This window comes from Ranitomeya imitator, chromosome 2 (assembly GCF_032444005.1).
Source record: "Ranitomeya imitator isolate aRanImi1 chromosome 2, aRanImi1.pri, whole genome shotgun sequence".
Lineage (NCBI taxonomy): Eukaryota > Metazoa > Chordata > Amphibia > Anura > Dendrobatidae > Ranitomeya > Ranitomeya imitator.
In genome coordinates this window covers 638,516,750-638,531,778 of record NC_091283.1, presented here as the reverse complement: position 1 = coordinate 638,531,778, position 15,029 = coordinate 638,516,750, and the positions used below count along the sequence as shown (strand labels likewise).

Sequence of the window (15,029 nt, the reverse complement as noted above, 5' to 3'; positions counted from 1 at the left end):
GGGCCAGGACAGAGCCTTGTGGTACCCCACTTGAAACACTCTATCAATTGGATGTGCAACCATTTATGAGAATGTTGAGGATTTATGAGAGTATCACTCCAATCTTTGAGAATATTGGAGTGATATTATTCTACTGACAGGGGTTGTCCGGTACTTTAATTTTGATGGCCTATCCTTGGGATAGGTCATCAATATCTAATCATTGGTTGTGCGACACCCAGCACTCCCGCTGATCAGCCGTTCCAGATGGTGGCAGCCGCATCTGCTGAGTTGCGGAAGTGCACTGCTCCATCAAATGCACAGTGGCCGCGGCCAGGTATTACACATCTGCCCCAGTTGATTCCATTAGAGGATGGCTGTGCAGGACCCAGCCGCTGCCACTATTGTGTTGACGTAGATATGTTGTTCCACTCTGCAACTGTGCACATCTGGCTGCCGCCTGTACTGGGAACATTTGATCAGCGGGGGTGAAGTTGCCCCTATCTGTCATTTGCCAGATTTGCAATTGCTTGGGGCATGGAGCCCTATATTTAACCTGAAGGGAAAGGTCCAAATTCTCTGCTTGGTGCTGTGCCACTAAAGCTTTTCTTTCTTCATACAGAACATACAGTATACCACAAAAATAAGTACACCCCTCACATTTTTGTAAATATTTTCTTAAATCTTTTCATAGGACAACACTGAAGAAATGACACTTTGATACAATGTAAAGTAGTCAATGTACAATCTGTATAACAGTGTAAATATGGTGTGCCCTCTAAATAACTCAAAACAAAAACATTAATGTCTAAACCGCTGGCAACAAAACAGAGTACACCCCTATCTTGGTATGAATGGCCCCCTCATCCCTATCCTGGTATGCATGGCCCCTTCATCCCCATCCTGGTATGCATGGCCCCCTCATCCCTATCCTGGTATGGATGGCCCCCTCATCCCTATCCTGGTATGCATGGCCTCCTCATCCCCATCCTGGTATGCATGGTTAATCATCCCTATTCTGGTATGCATGGCCCCTTCATCCCCATCCTGGTATGCATGGCACCCTCATCCCTATCCTGGTATGCATGGCCCCTTCATCCCTATCCTGGTATGCACGGTCCCTCATCCCCATCCTGGTATGCATGGCCTCCTCATCCCTATCATGGTATGCATGGCTTCCTCATCCCTATCCTGGTATGCATGGCCCCCTCATCCCCATCCTGGTATGTATGGCCCCCTCATCCCCATCCTGGTATGCATGGCACCCTCATCCCTATCCTGGTATGCATGGCCCCTTCATCCCTATCCTGGTATGCATGGTCCCTCATCCCCATCCTGGTATGCATGGCCTCCTCATCCCTATCCTGGTATGCATGTTAAATAAATAAGGCAGCACACTGCAGCGCTAGAACATGGAAACTTGAAATACGAAATTTGAACTGCATTACTGCACTAGAAATATGAAAAATGAGAGCGTTTAGCGCATAAAAATGGCCAATTTTATGTGTACCTGGTAGCCACTTTACGGCATCTCTCTTATACCAGGTCCTACGCTTGCCTTACCTCGCTGAGAATAAACGTCTCCATCTGAATGGGTACATGTGAAACCTCTTCCTAGACTAAAATTCTCTCTCTCTCTATGGAGGGGTATTGGACCTGCTGTAATTAAAACACCTGTGGCTAGAAGGCGGAGTGCACGATCAGAAGGCTAGAGAATACATTTCAAAAACCTGACCTGCACATCCAAACACATGCACATGCATGGCCCCCTCATTCCTATCCTGGTATGCATGGCCCCCTCATCCCCATCCTTGTATGCATGGTTCTTCATCCCTATCCTGGCATGCATGGCCTCCTCATCTCTATCCTGGTATGCATGGTTCCTCTTCCTTATCCTGGTATGCATGTCCTCCTCATCCCCATCCTTTTTTAAATCAAATATTTTTTATTGAAGAAAGCAGAAAGGATAAAATTACATACATAAGCATGCATTAATGCATTAGAGTACAAATGATAATACTTTCCCCATTTTGTAATAAATGTAAATACACCAAACACATCCCTCCCCCCTCCAATAACAAGAAAACCTTCCCCAACCTCCCCCCCATCACGCTTCTACAATCCTTATCCATGTATTACAATGTTGTACACTCTTTTATAACCCTAATATCCTATCTTTGACGAGTTCTGCGTAAGCCAATCCAGGAAAGTCCAACCAGCCCCCCCAGATATTCTCGTAGTGGTTCATCTTGCCTCTTTTCATGTATACGCTTCGCTCCATAAGGATTACAAAATTAACTCTATTTACAAATTCCTTCCTAGTAGGAGGATTTTCATCTAACGAGTGCAATGTGATAGTCTTCCTTACAACATAAAGCAGTCTGGCTATTGCTAGCCTACACCATTCATCTGACGTCACCTCCTCTACATGTCCTAAAATACACGTCAATGGATCTCGAGTAATAGTTGCTTCCGTCACTCTTTCCACTAAATTTAGGACCACAATCCAAAATGCCTGTAATCTTGGACAAGACCATAGCATATGAAGAATATCAGCTTCATCCATCGTACATCTCGGGCATCCAGAGTCTGCCCTTAGTCCAGCTTTTTTCATCCACACAGGTGTCCTGTATACCCTATGTATAGTGAATAACTGCGACACCCTCCCAGATTCACTTATAGATATTCTAGGGACATATTGTAAAATCGACTCCCACTGATCATCCGATATGTCTCACAAATCCCTTGTCCATTTGGATCTAGCCATCAATGGGTGTCTATCCAAAAGCGTATCCAGCAGTCCCCTGTAAATTAGCGATATAAGACCCCTAGTACCCCTCTGTGGACCAAGTATATTCAACATACTGTCACTCTGTATCACTATCGGTGACCTTCTCCACTGTCTAGAGAATGCGTGTCACAACTGTAGATACTGGTAAAACATAGTATGCTCCAAAAGGAACTCATTCCTGAGTGTTTCAAATGTTTTACATGTCTCACCATCTAGCAGCTGCGACACATACCATATACCTATTCTTCTCCAGTGTCCAAAATTCCGTAGACTTAGCAGTTCAGTCAGCCGAGGGTCATACCAAATGGATGTGTATCTCATGTATTTCCCTATACCCCTCCATAGCTTTATTTGTTTCCACAGTTTTTCAAGCAAAGCCAAAGTTGGAAACCTTTTAGGATTCAGACAAAATTTACCTGCCTCCAGAGCAGCTAGCAAAACCCTCATCCCCATCCTGGTACGCATGGCCCCCTCATCCCTATCCTGGTATGCATGGCCCCCTCATCCCCATCCTGGTATGCATGGCCTCCTCATCTCTATCCTGGTATGCATGGCCTCCTCATCCCCATCCTGGTATGCATGGCCTCCTCATCTCTATCCTGGTATGCATGGCCCCCTCATCTCTATCTTGGTATGCATGGCCCCTCCTCCCTATCCTGGTATGCATGGCCCGCTCATCCCTATCTTGGTATGAATGGCCCCCTCATCCCTATCCTGGTATGCATTGCCCCTTCATCCCTATCCTGGTATGCATGGCCCCCTCATCCCTATTCTGGTATGCATGGCCCCCTCATCCCTATTCTGGTATGCATAGCCCCTTCATCCCTATTGTGGTATGCTTGGCTCCCTCATCCCTATCCTGGTATGCATGGCCCCCTCATCCCTATTCTGGTATGCATGGCCCCCTCATCCCTATTCTGGTATGCATGGCCCCCTCATCCCTATTCTGGTATGCATAGCCCCTTCATCCCTATTGTGGTATGCTTGGCTCCCTCATCCCTATCCTGGTATGCATGGCCTCGTCATCCCTATCCTGGTATGCATGGCCCCCTCATCCCTATCTTGGTATGAATGGCCCCCCATCCCTATCCTGGTATGCATGGCCCCTTCATCCCAATCCTGGTATGCATGGCCCCTTCATCCCAATCCTGGTATGCATGGCCCCCTCATCCCTATCTTGGTATGAATGGCCCCCTCATCCCTATCCTGGTATGCATGGCCCCTTCATCCCTATCCTGGTATGCACAGCTCCCTCATCCCCATCCTGGTATGCACTGTTCCCTCACCCCTATCTTGGTATGCATGGCCCCCTCATCCCTATCCTGGTATGCATGGCTCCCTCATAGAGTACAATGCAACTCCCCCACATAGAGTATAATGCAGCGTGCCTAATAGAGTATAATGCAGCACCCCTCACAGAGTATATTTTAACCCTCACACAAACAGTATAATGCAGCCCCTCCCACACACAGTATAATGCAGCCCCTCCCACACACAGTATAATGCAGCCCCTCCCACACACAGTATAATGCAGCCCCCACACACAGTATAATGCAGTCCCTCACACACACACACTCAATATAATGCAGCCTCTCTATACACACACAGCCCCACAGTCCAGCATTATTACCCATACTATAATGCAGACGCACACAATACTTATCTCTCCCCGTTCCCCCTCTGTTCTGGCTTCTGCAGTGGCTCCAATGCTGGCACAGCATGGCGTACGATGAAGTGACGCCTTCGTGCACATGCTGAGTCAGAAGCAGAGGGGGAGTGATGTGGGAGGGAGCGTCATCTGACACTTTCTCCTCCATCACTGTTTTCAATTGTATCGGCGTCTATATTGACTATTGGTGCACACCACTGGCTGGGGGCCCCTGGGAGATTGTAGAGACCAAAGAGAAAAAGAGGTATGCGTACAACTAGGAATCACCTTAAAAATAATTTTTATTTCTATTTCAATACACAGAGACATAAATATACAACCATAAACAATAAAAACACTTAAAATGCCCCAAATGGCTGGAAAAACCTGACCGAATAGGGTCCTCCCCAAAACATGAATAAGGTTACACCATCAGACACAATAATAGGTATAACAATTTACCAATGTGAATAAAGGCATTAAGAAAATACAGGTAAGTATTGAAAAATAGAATCACATTAAGGCCGGAGTCACACTAGAGAGGAATACGGATGAGTGCTATGCACAATTTGGCCATTTTTATTTAGGGGTGTACTCACTTTTGTTGCCAGCGGTTTAGACCTTAATGGCTGTGTTGAGTTATTTAGAGGATACACCAAGTTTACACTGTTATACAAGCTGTACACTGACTACTTTACATTGTATGAAAGTGCCATATCTTCAGTGTTGTCATATGAAAAGTTATAATAAATATTTACAAAAATGTGAGGGGTGTCTTTTCATGTATGGAAGATATATACTTAGCAGGGCGGATGAAGTATTATTTAATAAAATGTAAGCATACTAACAAGGGTTAATGTGTCTGGATGATGACTGTATCATTGTGTGTCAGGTTCCTATAAGGTGCGATGATTTCACCGTCCATTTCTCCATGGAGGAGTGGGACTATATAGAAGGACACAAGGATCTGTACAAGGACGTCATGATGGAGAATCACCAGAACCTTCCATCATCAGGTAATAAAATATATTCATAAAGAGTGAAAAAAAATATTTTACCACCCCAGTTCTCAAGGTAACAGTTATTCCCATCTATATGTTGTAGCGTGGCTAAAGGATGTCTAATCGATGGGAGATATGTGTCTTATAGATGGCTTGCTGCTGTGATGTAACCATAGCTACCTATATGTGTTTCAGGACCTGTGGTGATGTCACAACCACATGTCTGGTCATGTGATGGGTTCTGGGTGTGGTTAGACATATAAAAGAAAGCCTAATGCTTAACACAGATAGATATGTGAGGAGGTGAAACCCTCCTGTGTGTGTCAAGGCTCCAGGACTGAGCCGGAAGGACTGGACATTTGTTTTCTTTTCCTGAGCCAAAGGCTATTTGTTTTCTGTTATTTCGGCACGTGGTTTATGATGCAATAAACCCTATGAACTTTTCAAGAAACGTGCCTCCTGAGTCTCAGACGTCGCACCCGAGTGAGTGAAATCCCTACAATTGGCGGTAGACGTGCGGGCAGCGTTCCCAGCGGAGACGAAGAGTCTGTTATTGGATGTCCTGGGTCAAGTCTGTGGTAAGCCAGCAAGCTTTGCCGGGGAAAATGGAGGACCTGCTGAAACACTTGCTCCAGTCGCAGCAAGAGAGCAACAGGCTGTTGACGCAGCAGATACAACAGAGCCAGCAGGAGCAACGGCAGCAGATGCAGCTTCTGGCAACCGCCATCCAGGGCAAGACGAGTGCCCCAACACCAGGTTTGGCTGATGACGCCCACGTCCGGAAGACGGTAAGACGCGCATTGCAGAAAATGACCCCCGGGGATGATGTTGAGGCCTTCCTGACAGTGTTTGAGAGGGTCGCTGAGAGGGAAAAACTTCCGCCAGAGCAGTGGGCAGAGGTATTGGCGCCATACCTGACGGCAGAACCCCAGAAGGCGTACTATGACTTGACCTTGCAGGATGCCAAGGAGTATCACAAGTTGAAAGCCGAGATTCTCGCACGTTTGGGGGTGACACTGACTGTCAGGGCACAGCGAATTCACTGCTGGGCCTATCACCGGGACAAACCACCTCATTCCCAAATGTTTGATCTGTTGCACCTGGTCCAGAAATGGCTGCAGCCAGAGTCATCTACACCTGCACAGATGGTAGAACGGGTGATGATGGATCGGTTTGTCCATTCCCTCCCAAGGCCTATACAGTCTTGGGTTGCCCAGGGTGATCCCCAGAATGCCGACGAGCTGATCGGACTGGTTGAGAGATACCAAGGGTTGGAAGGCTCCTTCGGGAGGCAGCCCATGCCGTACTGGGGGTCCCAGAAGGGAGCTGAGTCCCAAAAAGGGGTGGTGCGTCCAAGGTCACAAAGGGCGGGGGAGGTGGTGCCCAAGGTCCCTACGGGTGATATTATTTATTGGAGGTGCCACGGGCCGGGACATATAGCTGCCCGTTGTTCCCAGACCACAGAGCAGATGGACTGCAGCATGGGACGCCGTTGTTCATACTATGCGTATCCAGCCTGTAGTGTGAACTCTCCATCCAACGAGGGACCTCAAGCGTGTCCCGTAAAGGTGAACGGTCGAGCAGTAACGGCACTGTTAGACTCGGGGAGCCTAGTGACCCTGGTGAGGGCCACTTTTCCTCTCCACCTGCTCCCAGGAAAGAAGGTCGGTGTGCGGTGCATACATGGTGATGCAAAGGACTACCTTATGGCCAGGGTGGACATTGAAACGGCATGTGGCACTGAGTCCCACATAGTCGGCGTCGTTCAGGACTTGTTGCACCCTATAATTATTGGCTGGGATTTCTGTTTGTTTTGGGATTTGTGGGGGAAAGGTTCTGGGCTGCCTAGCAAGAGTAGGGAACCAATGAACCCTAGAAAGGTGTCGCCACACCCAGAGTCAGACAGGTTTCCTTTTTGTGTCCTGGTTGGAGATGAGGAGGAAGTGTCCCCTGCATCTGACATTCTGGAGTTAGAGGTGTCCGGTGAAAATTTTGGGACTGCCCAACATAGGGACCCCACTCTGAGGGAAGCCTTTAATAATGTCACAGTTATTGACGGGGTGGTACAGGAGCCGGGGGCAGACACAAGATTTCCCCATTTTCTAATGAGCAGGGAGTTGTTGTACCGGGTCACGAAAATAAGGGAGGAGTTGGTAGAGCAGTTGGTAGTGCCGGGTCCATATAGACGGAAGGTGTTGGACATGGCCCATTCACACATCTTGGGTGGACACCTAGGGGTGGAAAAAACGCAGGAACGGGTTGTGCAGAGGTTCTATTGGCTTGGGTGCCACCGGGAAATAGTGAACTATTGCAGGTCCTGCCCTACATGTCAGCTAACTGCTCCCACTCCTCATTTCCGGAACCCCCTTGTGTCACTGCCCATTATTGAGGTGCCATTCGAGAGAATTGCCATGGACTTGGTCGGTCCCTTAGTTAAATCAGCCCGGGGCCATCAGTATATATTAGTCATCCTGGACTATGCCACACGCTATCCTGAGGAAATTCCCTTGAGAAATTCTTCTTCAAAGAGTATAGCTCGCGAGTTGGTCCATGTCTTTTCCCGGACAGGTCTGCCGAAGGAGATCCTGACTGACCAGGGGACACCTTTCATGAGCAAGGTGATGAGGGAGTTATGCAAGGCCCTGAAAATCTCCCAGTTGAGGACCTCGGTGTACCATCCCCAGTCAGATGGCCTTGTTGAGAGATTTAACAAGACACTGAAGAGCATGCTGAGAAAAGCTATAGAGAAAGACGGTAGAGACTGGGATTGTCTCTTACCCTATCTGATGTTTTCCATTCGTGAAGTTCCACAGGCCTCCACAGGTTTCTCACCGTTTGAGCTTCTGTATGGCCGACATCCACGAGGACTCCTGGATATAGCCAAGGAAACCTGGGAAACCGAAGTCACGCCCTACAGAAGCGTCATTGAGCATGTGGCCCTGATGCAGCAGAGGATTGCAAAGGTGATGCCTATCGTGAAAGAACACCTTCTCCAAGCACAAGAAGCTCAGGCCAGGGTCTACAACTGGTCTGCTAGAGTGAGGCAATTCAATCCGGGAGACCGAGTTCTTGTGTTAGTTCCGACAGTGGAAAGCAAGTTCTTGGCCAAATGGCAAGGGCCATATGACGTTGTCGAGAAACTTGGTGAAGTAAACTATAAAATTCACCAGCCAGGAAGACGGAAACCGTTCCAAGTATACCATGTCAACCTTATCAAGCCGTGGCAAGATAGAGAGCCGACAGTAACTCCATCGTTGTTAAGCAACCCAGAAGATGAGGTTGGAGCGGTAACTATAGCGGAGACGCTATCGGAGTCCCAGAAACAGCAATGCCGGGAGTTACTCCAGAAAAACAGGGACCTGTTTTCCGAGTTGCCTGGGTACACGAAGGTCATAGAGCATGAGGTCCTGACAGAGCCCCATGTGCGCGTGAACGTGAAGCCCTATAGAATTCCTGAGGCCCGTCGAGAAATAGTCTCCAAGGAAGTGGAGCGTATGTTGAAGCTTGGAGTCATTGAGGAGTCCAAGAGCGGTTGGTCGAGCCCAATTGTCCTGGTCCCAAAACCTGATGGGGAGTGGAGATTTTGCAACGACTATAGGAAGTTGAATGAGGTCTCCAAGTTCGACGCATATCCCATGCCCCGCGTTGATGAGCTCATCGAAAGGCTTGGGCCCGCCAGGTACATAACCACCTTGGATTTGACGAAGGGGTATTGGCAGATCCCCATGGCACAGGAAGCCAAGGAGAAGACGGCGTTTTCTACACCAGATGGATGCTTCCAGTATGTCCGGATGCCATTTGGCCTACAGGGAGCTCCGGCCACCTTCCAAAGGGCTATGGATAGAGTCCTTGCACCCCACAAGGCATACGCTGCTGTGTACCTAGATGATATCGTCATCTTTAGCCCGGACTGGGAGAGTCATCTGGAGAAAGTCCAAGCGGTGTTTGATGCTATAAGAGAGGCCGGATTTACAATAAACCCGAAGAAGTGTGCATTGGGTAAAGAAGAAGCTAAGTACCTTGGATATATAGTGGGTCATGGAGAAATAAAACCCCAAATCAGTAAAGTGGAGGCAATTCAAACATGGCCAAAACCAGTTTCCAAGAAGCAAGTTAAAGCCTTCCTGGGAATCGTGGGATATTACAGGAGGTTCATCCCAAACTTCGCCACAATGGCGGCGCCTCTGACTGACCTGCTAAAAGGGACAAAATCAGTAATGGTTAAGTGGTCCGAAGAAACAGATTCAGCCTTCCAAGAAATGAAAGAGGCTTTATGTAAGCAACCCGTTCTGATGGCCCCAAACTTCAAGAAAGAGTTTATTCTTCAGACAGATGCCTCAGATGTTGGGGTGGGAGCAGTCCTTTCCCAAGAACTACATGGAGAAGAGCATCCTGTTCTCTATCTGAGTAGGAAGCTGTCCTCGTCTGAAAAGAACTACTCAGTCGTTGAAAAGGAGTGCTTGGCCATAAAATGGGCAGTCGACACATTACGGTACTATTTGCTGGGACGTAAATTTAGACTGATATCCGACCATGCCCCACTTAGGTGGATGAGGGAAACGAAGGGTAGAAATGCTAGGGTCACCCGTTGGTTCTTAGCCCTGCAGGACTTCCGTTTCCATGTGGAACATAGGGCCGGAAAGCTGCACGGTAATGCTGATGCCCTGTCAAGAATCCCTTGTCTAGTGGGGGAAAGTGCCAAGCCCCACGGCTTTAGGCAGAGGGGGGAGGTATGTAGCGTGGCTAAAGGATGTCTAATCGATGGGAGATATGTGTCTTATAGATGGCTTGCTGCTGTGATGTAACCATAGCTACCTATATGTGTTTCAGGACCTGTGGTGATGTCACAACCACATGTCTGTTCATGTGATGGGTTCTGGGTGTGGTTAGACATATAAAAGAAAGCCTAATGCTTAACACAGGTAGATATGTGAGGAGGTGAAACCCTCCTGTGTGTGTCAAGGCTCCAGGACTGAGCCGGAAGGACTGGACATTTGTTTTCTTTTCCTGAGCCAAAGGCTATTTGTTTTCTGTTATTTCGGCACGTGGTTTATGATGCAATAAACCCTATGAACTTTTCAAGAAACGTGCCTCCTGAGTCTCAGACGTCGCACCCGAGTGAGTGAAATCCCTACAATGTGATAAATTTATGATAAATGCAGGGTTTCATCAGTGAGAACATATTTATCTTGAGAGTGGAGCTCCTATTTCAGGAGAGGCAACCACGTATGTGCAGCTCTCACAGTGTAACGCAATGATGCCCCATTCTGGAGATGCAATTGGCAGTGATATATCCTCTGGATATGCCGTAAATGTACAAGATAGTACAACCACCTTAAAGGGGCTGTCCGGTCCAAATCGCTGTCGGGATTTGCCAGCTTGTGACCCAGGACTGCAGATTATATACAGTGGGAAAATAGATATTTGATACACTGCCGATTTTGCAAGTTTTCCCACCTACAAAGAATGGAGAGGTCTGTGTTTGTTATCGTAGGTACACGTCAACTGTGAGAGACAAAATTAAAAAACAAACAAACAGAAAATCATATTGTAGGATTTTTAAATAAATAATTAAATTGCATTTTATTGCAGGAAATAAGTATTTGATCACCTACCAACCAGCAAGAATTCTGGCTCTCACAGACCTGTTAGTTTTTCTGTAAGAAGCCCTCCTATTCTACATTCATTACCTGTATTAATTGCAGCTGTTTGAACTCGTTACCTGTATAAAAGACTCCTGTCCACACAATCAATCACACTCCTAACTTCTCTATCATGGCCAAGACCAAAGAGCTGTCTAAGAACACCATCAACAAAATTGTAGACCTTCAAAAGGCTGGGATGGGCTACAGTACAACAGGCAAGCTGCTTGGTGAGAAGGCTACATCTGTTGGCACAAGTATTAGAAAATGGAAGAAACGCAAGATGACTGTCAGTCTTCCTCAGTCATGCAAGATCTTGCCTCGTGGATTAAGGAGGATTTGGAGAAAGGCCAGGAATCAGCCCAGAACTACATGGGATGACCAGATCTATGACCCGAAGAGAGCTGGGAACACAGTCTCAAACATTACCATTAGTAACACATTACGCAATCATAAATTAAAAATCCTGCAGGGCACGCAAGGTCCCTCTGCTCATGCCAGCACATGTCCAGGCCCATTTGAAGTTAGCCAATGACCATCTGGATGATCTAGACGAGGTATGGGACAAGGTCATGTAGTCAGATGAAACCAAAATAGAACTTTTTGGGATCAACTCCACTTGCCGTGTTTGGATGAAGATGAAGGATGAGTACAACCCAAAGAGCATGGTCCCAATCATGAAGCATGGTGGTGGTGGGGAAGCCCCATACTTTGGGGGTGCTTTTCTGCATAGGGGACAGGATGACTGCAGCGTATTGAAGGGAGGATGGATGGGGTTATGTATTGAGAGACTTTGGCCAACAACCTTCTTTCCTCAGTAAGAGCATTGAAGATGGGTCGTGGCTGGTTTTCCAGGATGACATTGACCCGAAACACACAGCCAGGGCAACTAAGGAGTGGCTCCGTAAGAAGAATTTCAAGGTTCTGGAGTGGCCTAGCCAGTCTGCAGACCCAAACCCAATAGAAAATCTTTGGAGGGAGCTGACACTCAATATTGATCCACCAAAAACAAATAAGTAGAGATCCTAAATTACCAGAAAAACCAAAGAAGAAAACAGGGATCTCTAAAATATAACTTTTAATATATAGTTTTAAAAGAGTATTCCAAAATTGGAGACATATAAAAATATTTTTAGTATATACCATAGGGAATAATATGAATACCAATAGTGTATCCTATTGGTCCCTATAAATGAACTAGACTGACCCTTACCTGACAGTGGAGGTTGGCACCCTAAGTTTCAGCTGTAGGTGCCCCCACTCCGCGACAGCTTGCCCTCCTGTCCCTACAAATCCCTATGATCAGCCAAAAATATGGCCCAATACACCCATTGCCCATGTGAAAAAAACACAAGAAAACTTCAAAAAGAAAAAATAGAAAAAAATGAAATAATAAATAGAGCGGGTATTTCCCCAACAATAAATACTCTATTTAGCTCCAAAATGGGAGAAAATGGGAGATAATATCTGGGATGTCGTTCATATGTGGGCTTACCGATAACTTGGTGTGACTGCGACCCTTTACATCATAGCACAGATGAGTATATGGCTATTTGTGCACGACATGTGGCATAAAATTGATGAATATTATCAGCCTTAAACGTTTATACTGTGATAATGTGTTAAACCCTATTAATGGTTGGAGGTCGCTATTTGGAGGTCTCTGGAACTACTACGTTTGAAAATGGCCTTTATTTTTGTGGAGGTCGATCGGTGGCCCAATGTGGATAGCAAACTCCGTTCTGGGTTCTATTTAGAGGGTATTTGATCAGTTGCAATATACTCTATATAAACAGACATCATGGTATTTATTGGTGATTTAGGACGTGTATATAAATATATATATTTTTTTAAAAAAGTGGTATAGAATGCGGAGTTTTTGCATCCTCTCAACAATACTGCAGAGCAAATGAGACAAGTATATAATCTTACACCGCATTTGCCTACAGATTGATATGGACATTCTGCTGTAAAGGGGATATTATCTCCCATTTTGGAGCTAAATAGAGTATTTATTGTTGGGGAAATACCCGCTCTATTTATTATTTCATTTTTTTTCTATTTTTCTTTTTGAAGTTTCCTTGTGTTTTTCACATGGACAATGGGTGTATTGGGACATATTTTTGGCTGATCATAGGGATTTGTAGGGACAGCAGGGCAAGCCGCCGCGGAGTGGAGGCGCCTACCGCTGAAACTTAGGGTGCCAACCTCCACTGTCAGGTAGGGGTCAGTCTAGTTTATTGATAGGGCCAAACAGGATACACTATTGGTATTCATATTATTCCCTATGATATATACTAAATTTTTTTTACTTGTCTCCAATTTTGGAATACTCTTTTAAAACTTTATATATTAAAAGTTATATTTTAGAGACACTCAATATTGCCCAGCAACAGCCTGAAAGATCTGGAGAATATCTGTATGGAAGAGTGGGCCACAATTTCTGCTGCAGTGTGTGCAAACTTGGTCAAGAACTACAGGAAACATCTGATCTCTGTAATTACAAACAAAGGTTTCGGTACCAAATATTACGTTCTGTTTTTCTATTGTATCAATTACTTATTTCATACAATAAAATGCAAATTAATTATGTAATAATGATGCAATGTGATTTTCTGATTTTTATTTTTAGATTCTGTCTCTCACAGTTAAAGTGTACATAAGATAAAGATTACAGACCTCTCCATTCTTTGTAGGTGGGAAAACTTCAAAACGGTAGTGTATCAAATACTTATTTTCCCCACTGTATGTGCTATACATACTCCCAGCCAGTGGGTTTGGCCTTGCTTCCATACACTTGTATTGAGCGAGGCCGTGCCCTCTAGTTGGCCATGCCCACTGCACCACTAGATGGGGCGCGGCCTCACTCAGTACAAGTGTATGGAGCGAGGCCACGCTCACTTGATGGGTCCTGGCCAGAAACCGATGAATCCTCATAGCACACAGTGCGTGCGCTGGGCGTCATTCAGAAGTCTGCAGTCACATAGTGACTTATCGATTTGGACCTGACAACCTCTTTAACAGTTTGAGTTATTGATAATCTAATCACCTAGCTTCATGTGAAATCAGTCTTTGTAGTTTTGGTTATAAGGGTTTTCTGAGATCCCCCAAAGAATTGACCTAAAGGAGAGAATGGTATAAAACAACAAATGAACCTATACTCCTCTGTTACATCAACGCCACTCCAGCAGTTGTCTTCAGTTTTTGCTGCAGCGATGACTTCCTCATCTACCCGTAAGGCTACATTCCCCACAATGAGATTTTGAAGATGGTTCTCATCATTCTACCGTGCTGTGTCGGCGATCAGCACAAGCAAGGGAGAATGATGAGAGTTGTATTCATGTGATAACAATGACAGCGGCTGATGCGAGTATTTACAACCCGCCGCCTGTGCTATAAATAATAATCCATGGCTAGGGTATAAATAGTTTTTAGTTCAAGCTCAGTGAGTTCACAGCAGATCACCGTGATCTGCGGTGAAATTACTGAGCTTAAACTGCGGTGACCTCGTCACTGACTTTTTCCTATGATACCGAGGTCACCGCAATTCAGCCCGGCTGGGAACTCAGCCACAATGACCGGCAGTAACCTCAATGATGTCACCGCTGGTCACTAATGCTACGCTCGCAGCAGCTCATTCACCAGTGGTTCTCAGCCTGGAAGATCGCATCTTGGCACTGTTCAGGTGGAAGACTCTTTACATGGATTACGGTGTGGGACAGAACGACAGACAGGTGAGGGATATTGTTATTTTTGTTTTATTGCAGGAGACGAGGGATTCACTGTAATTAGGCGTTAGGTGGGTATAACTGTGTTTGTTATTTTTAAATACAAATGGAAAACGTTTAATTCTAATAAAGGACTTTATACTTGCTGTCTCTTTATTTACAATACAACTATAGGATTAGTAATGGATAGGTGTCTTATAGTCGCCTCTCCATTACTAAGCCGTGGGCTTGATGTCACCT

The 15,029-nt window shown here is 45.9% G+C and overlaps 1 protein-coding gene across 1 annotated transcript in view; it reads left to right on the top strand.

Annotated features, from left to right (window-relative positions):
• The window catches only part of LOC138665342 (gastrula zinc finger protein XlCGF53.1-like), a 72,504-nt gene that overhangs the window by 47,962 nt on the left and 9,513 nt on the right, over nt 1–15,029 (top strand). Inside the window, exon 5 of the mRNA XM_069752734.1 lies at nt 5,311–5,434. Within this exon, the coding sequence (XP_069608835.1) occupies nt 5,311–5,434 (124 nt within the window). The remainder of the gene's footprint in view (nt 1–5,310; nt 5,435–15,029) is intronic.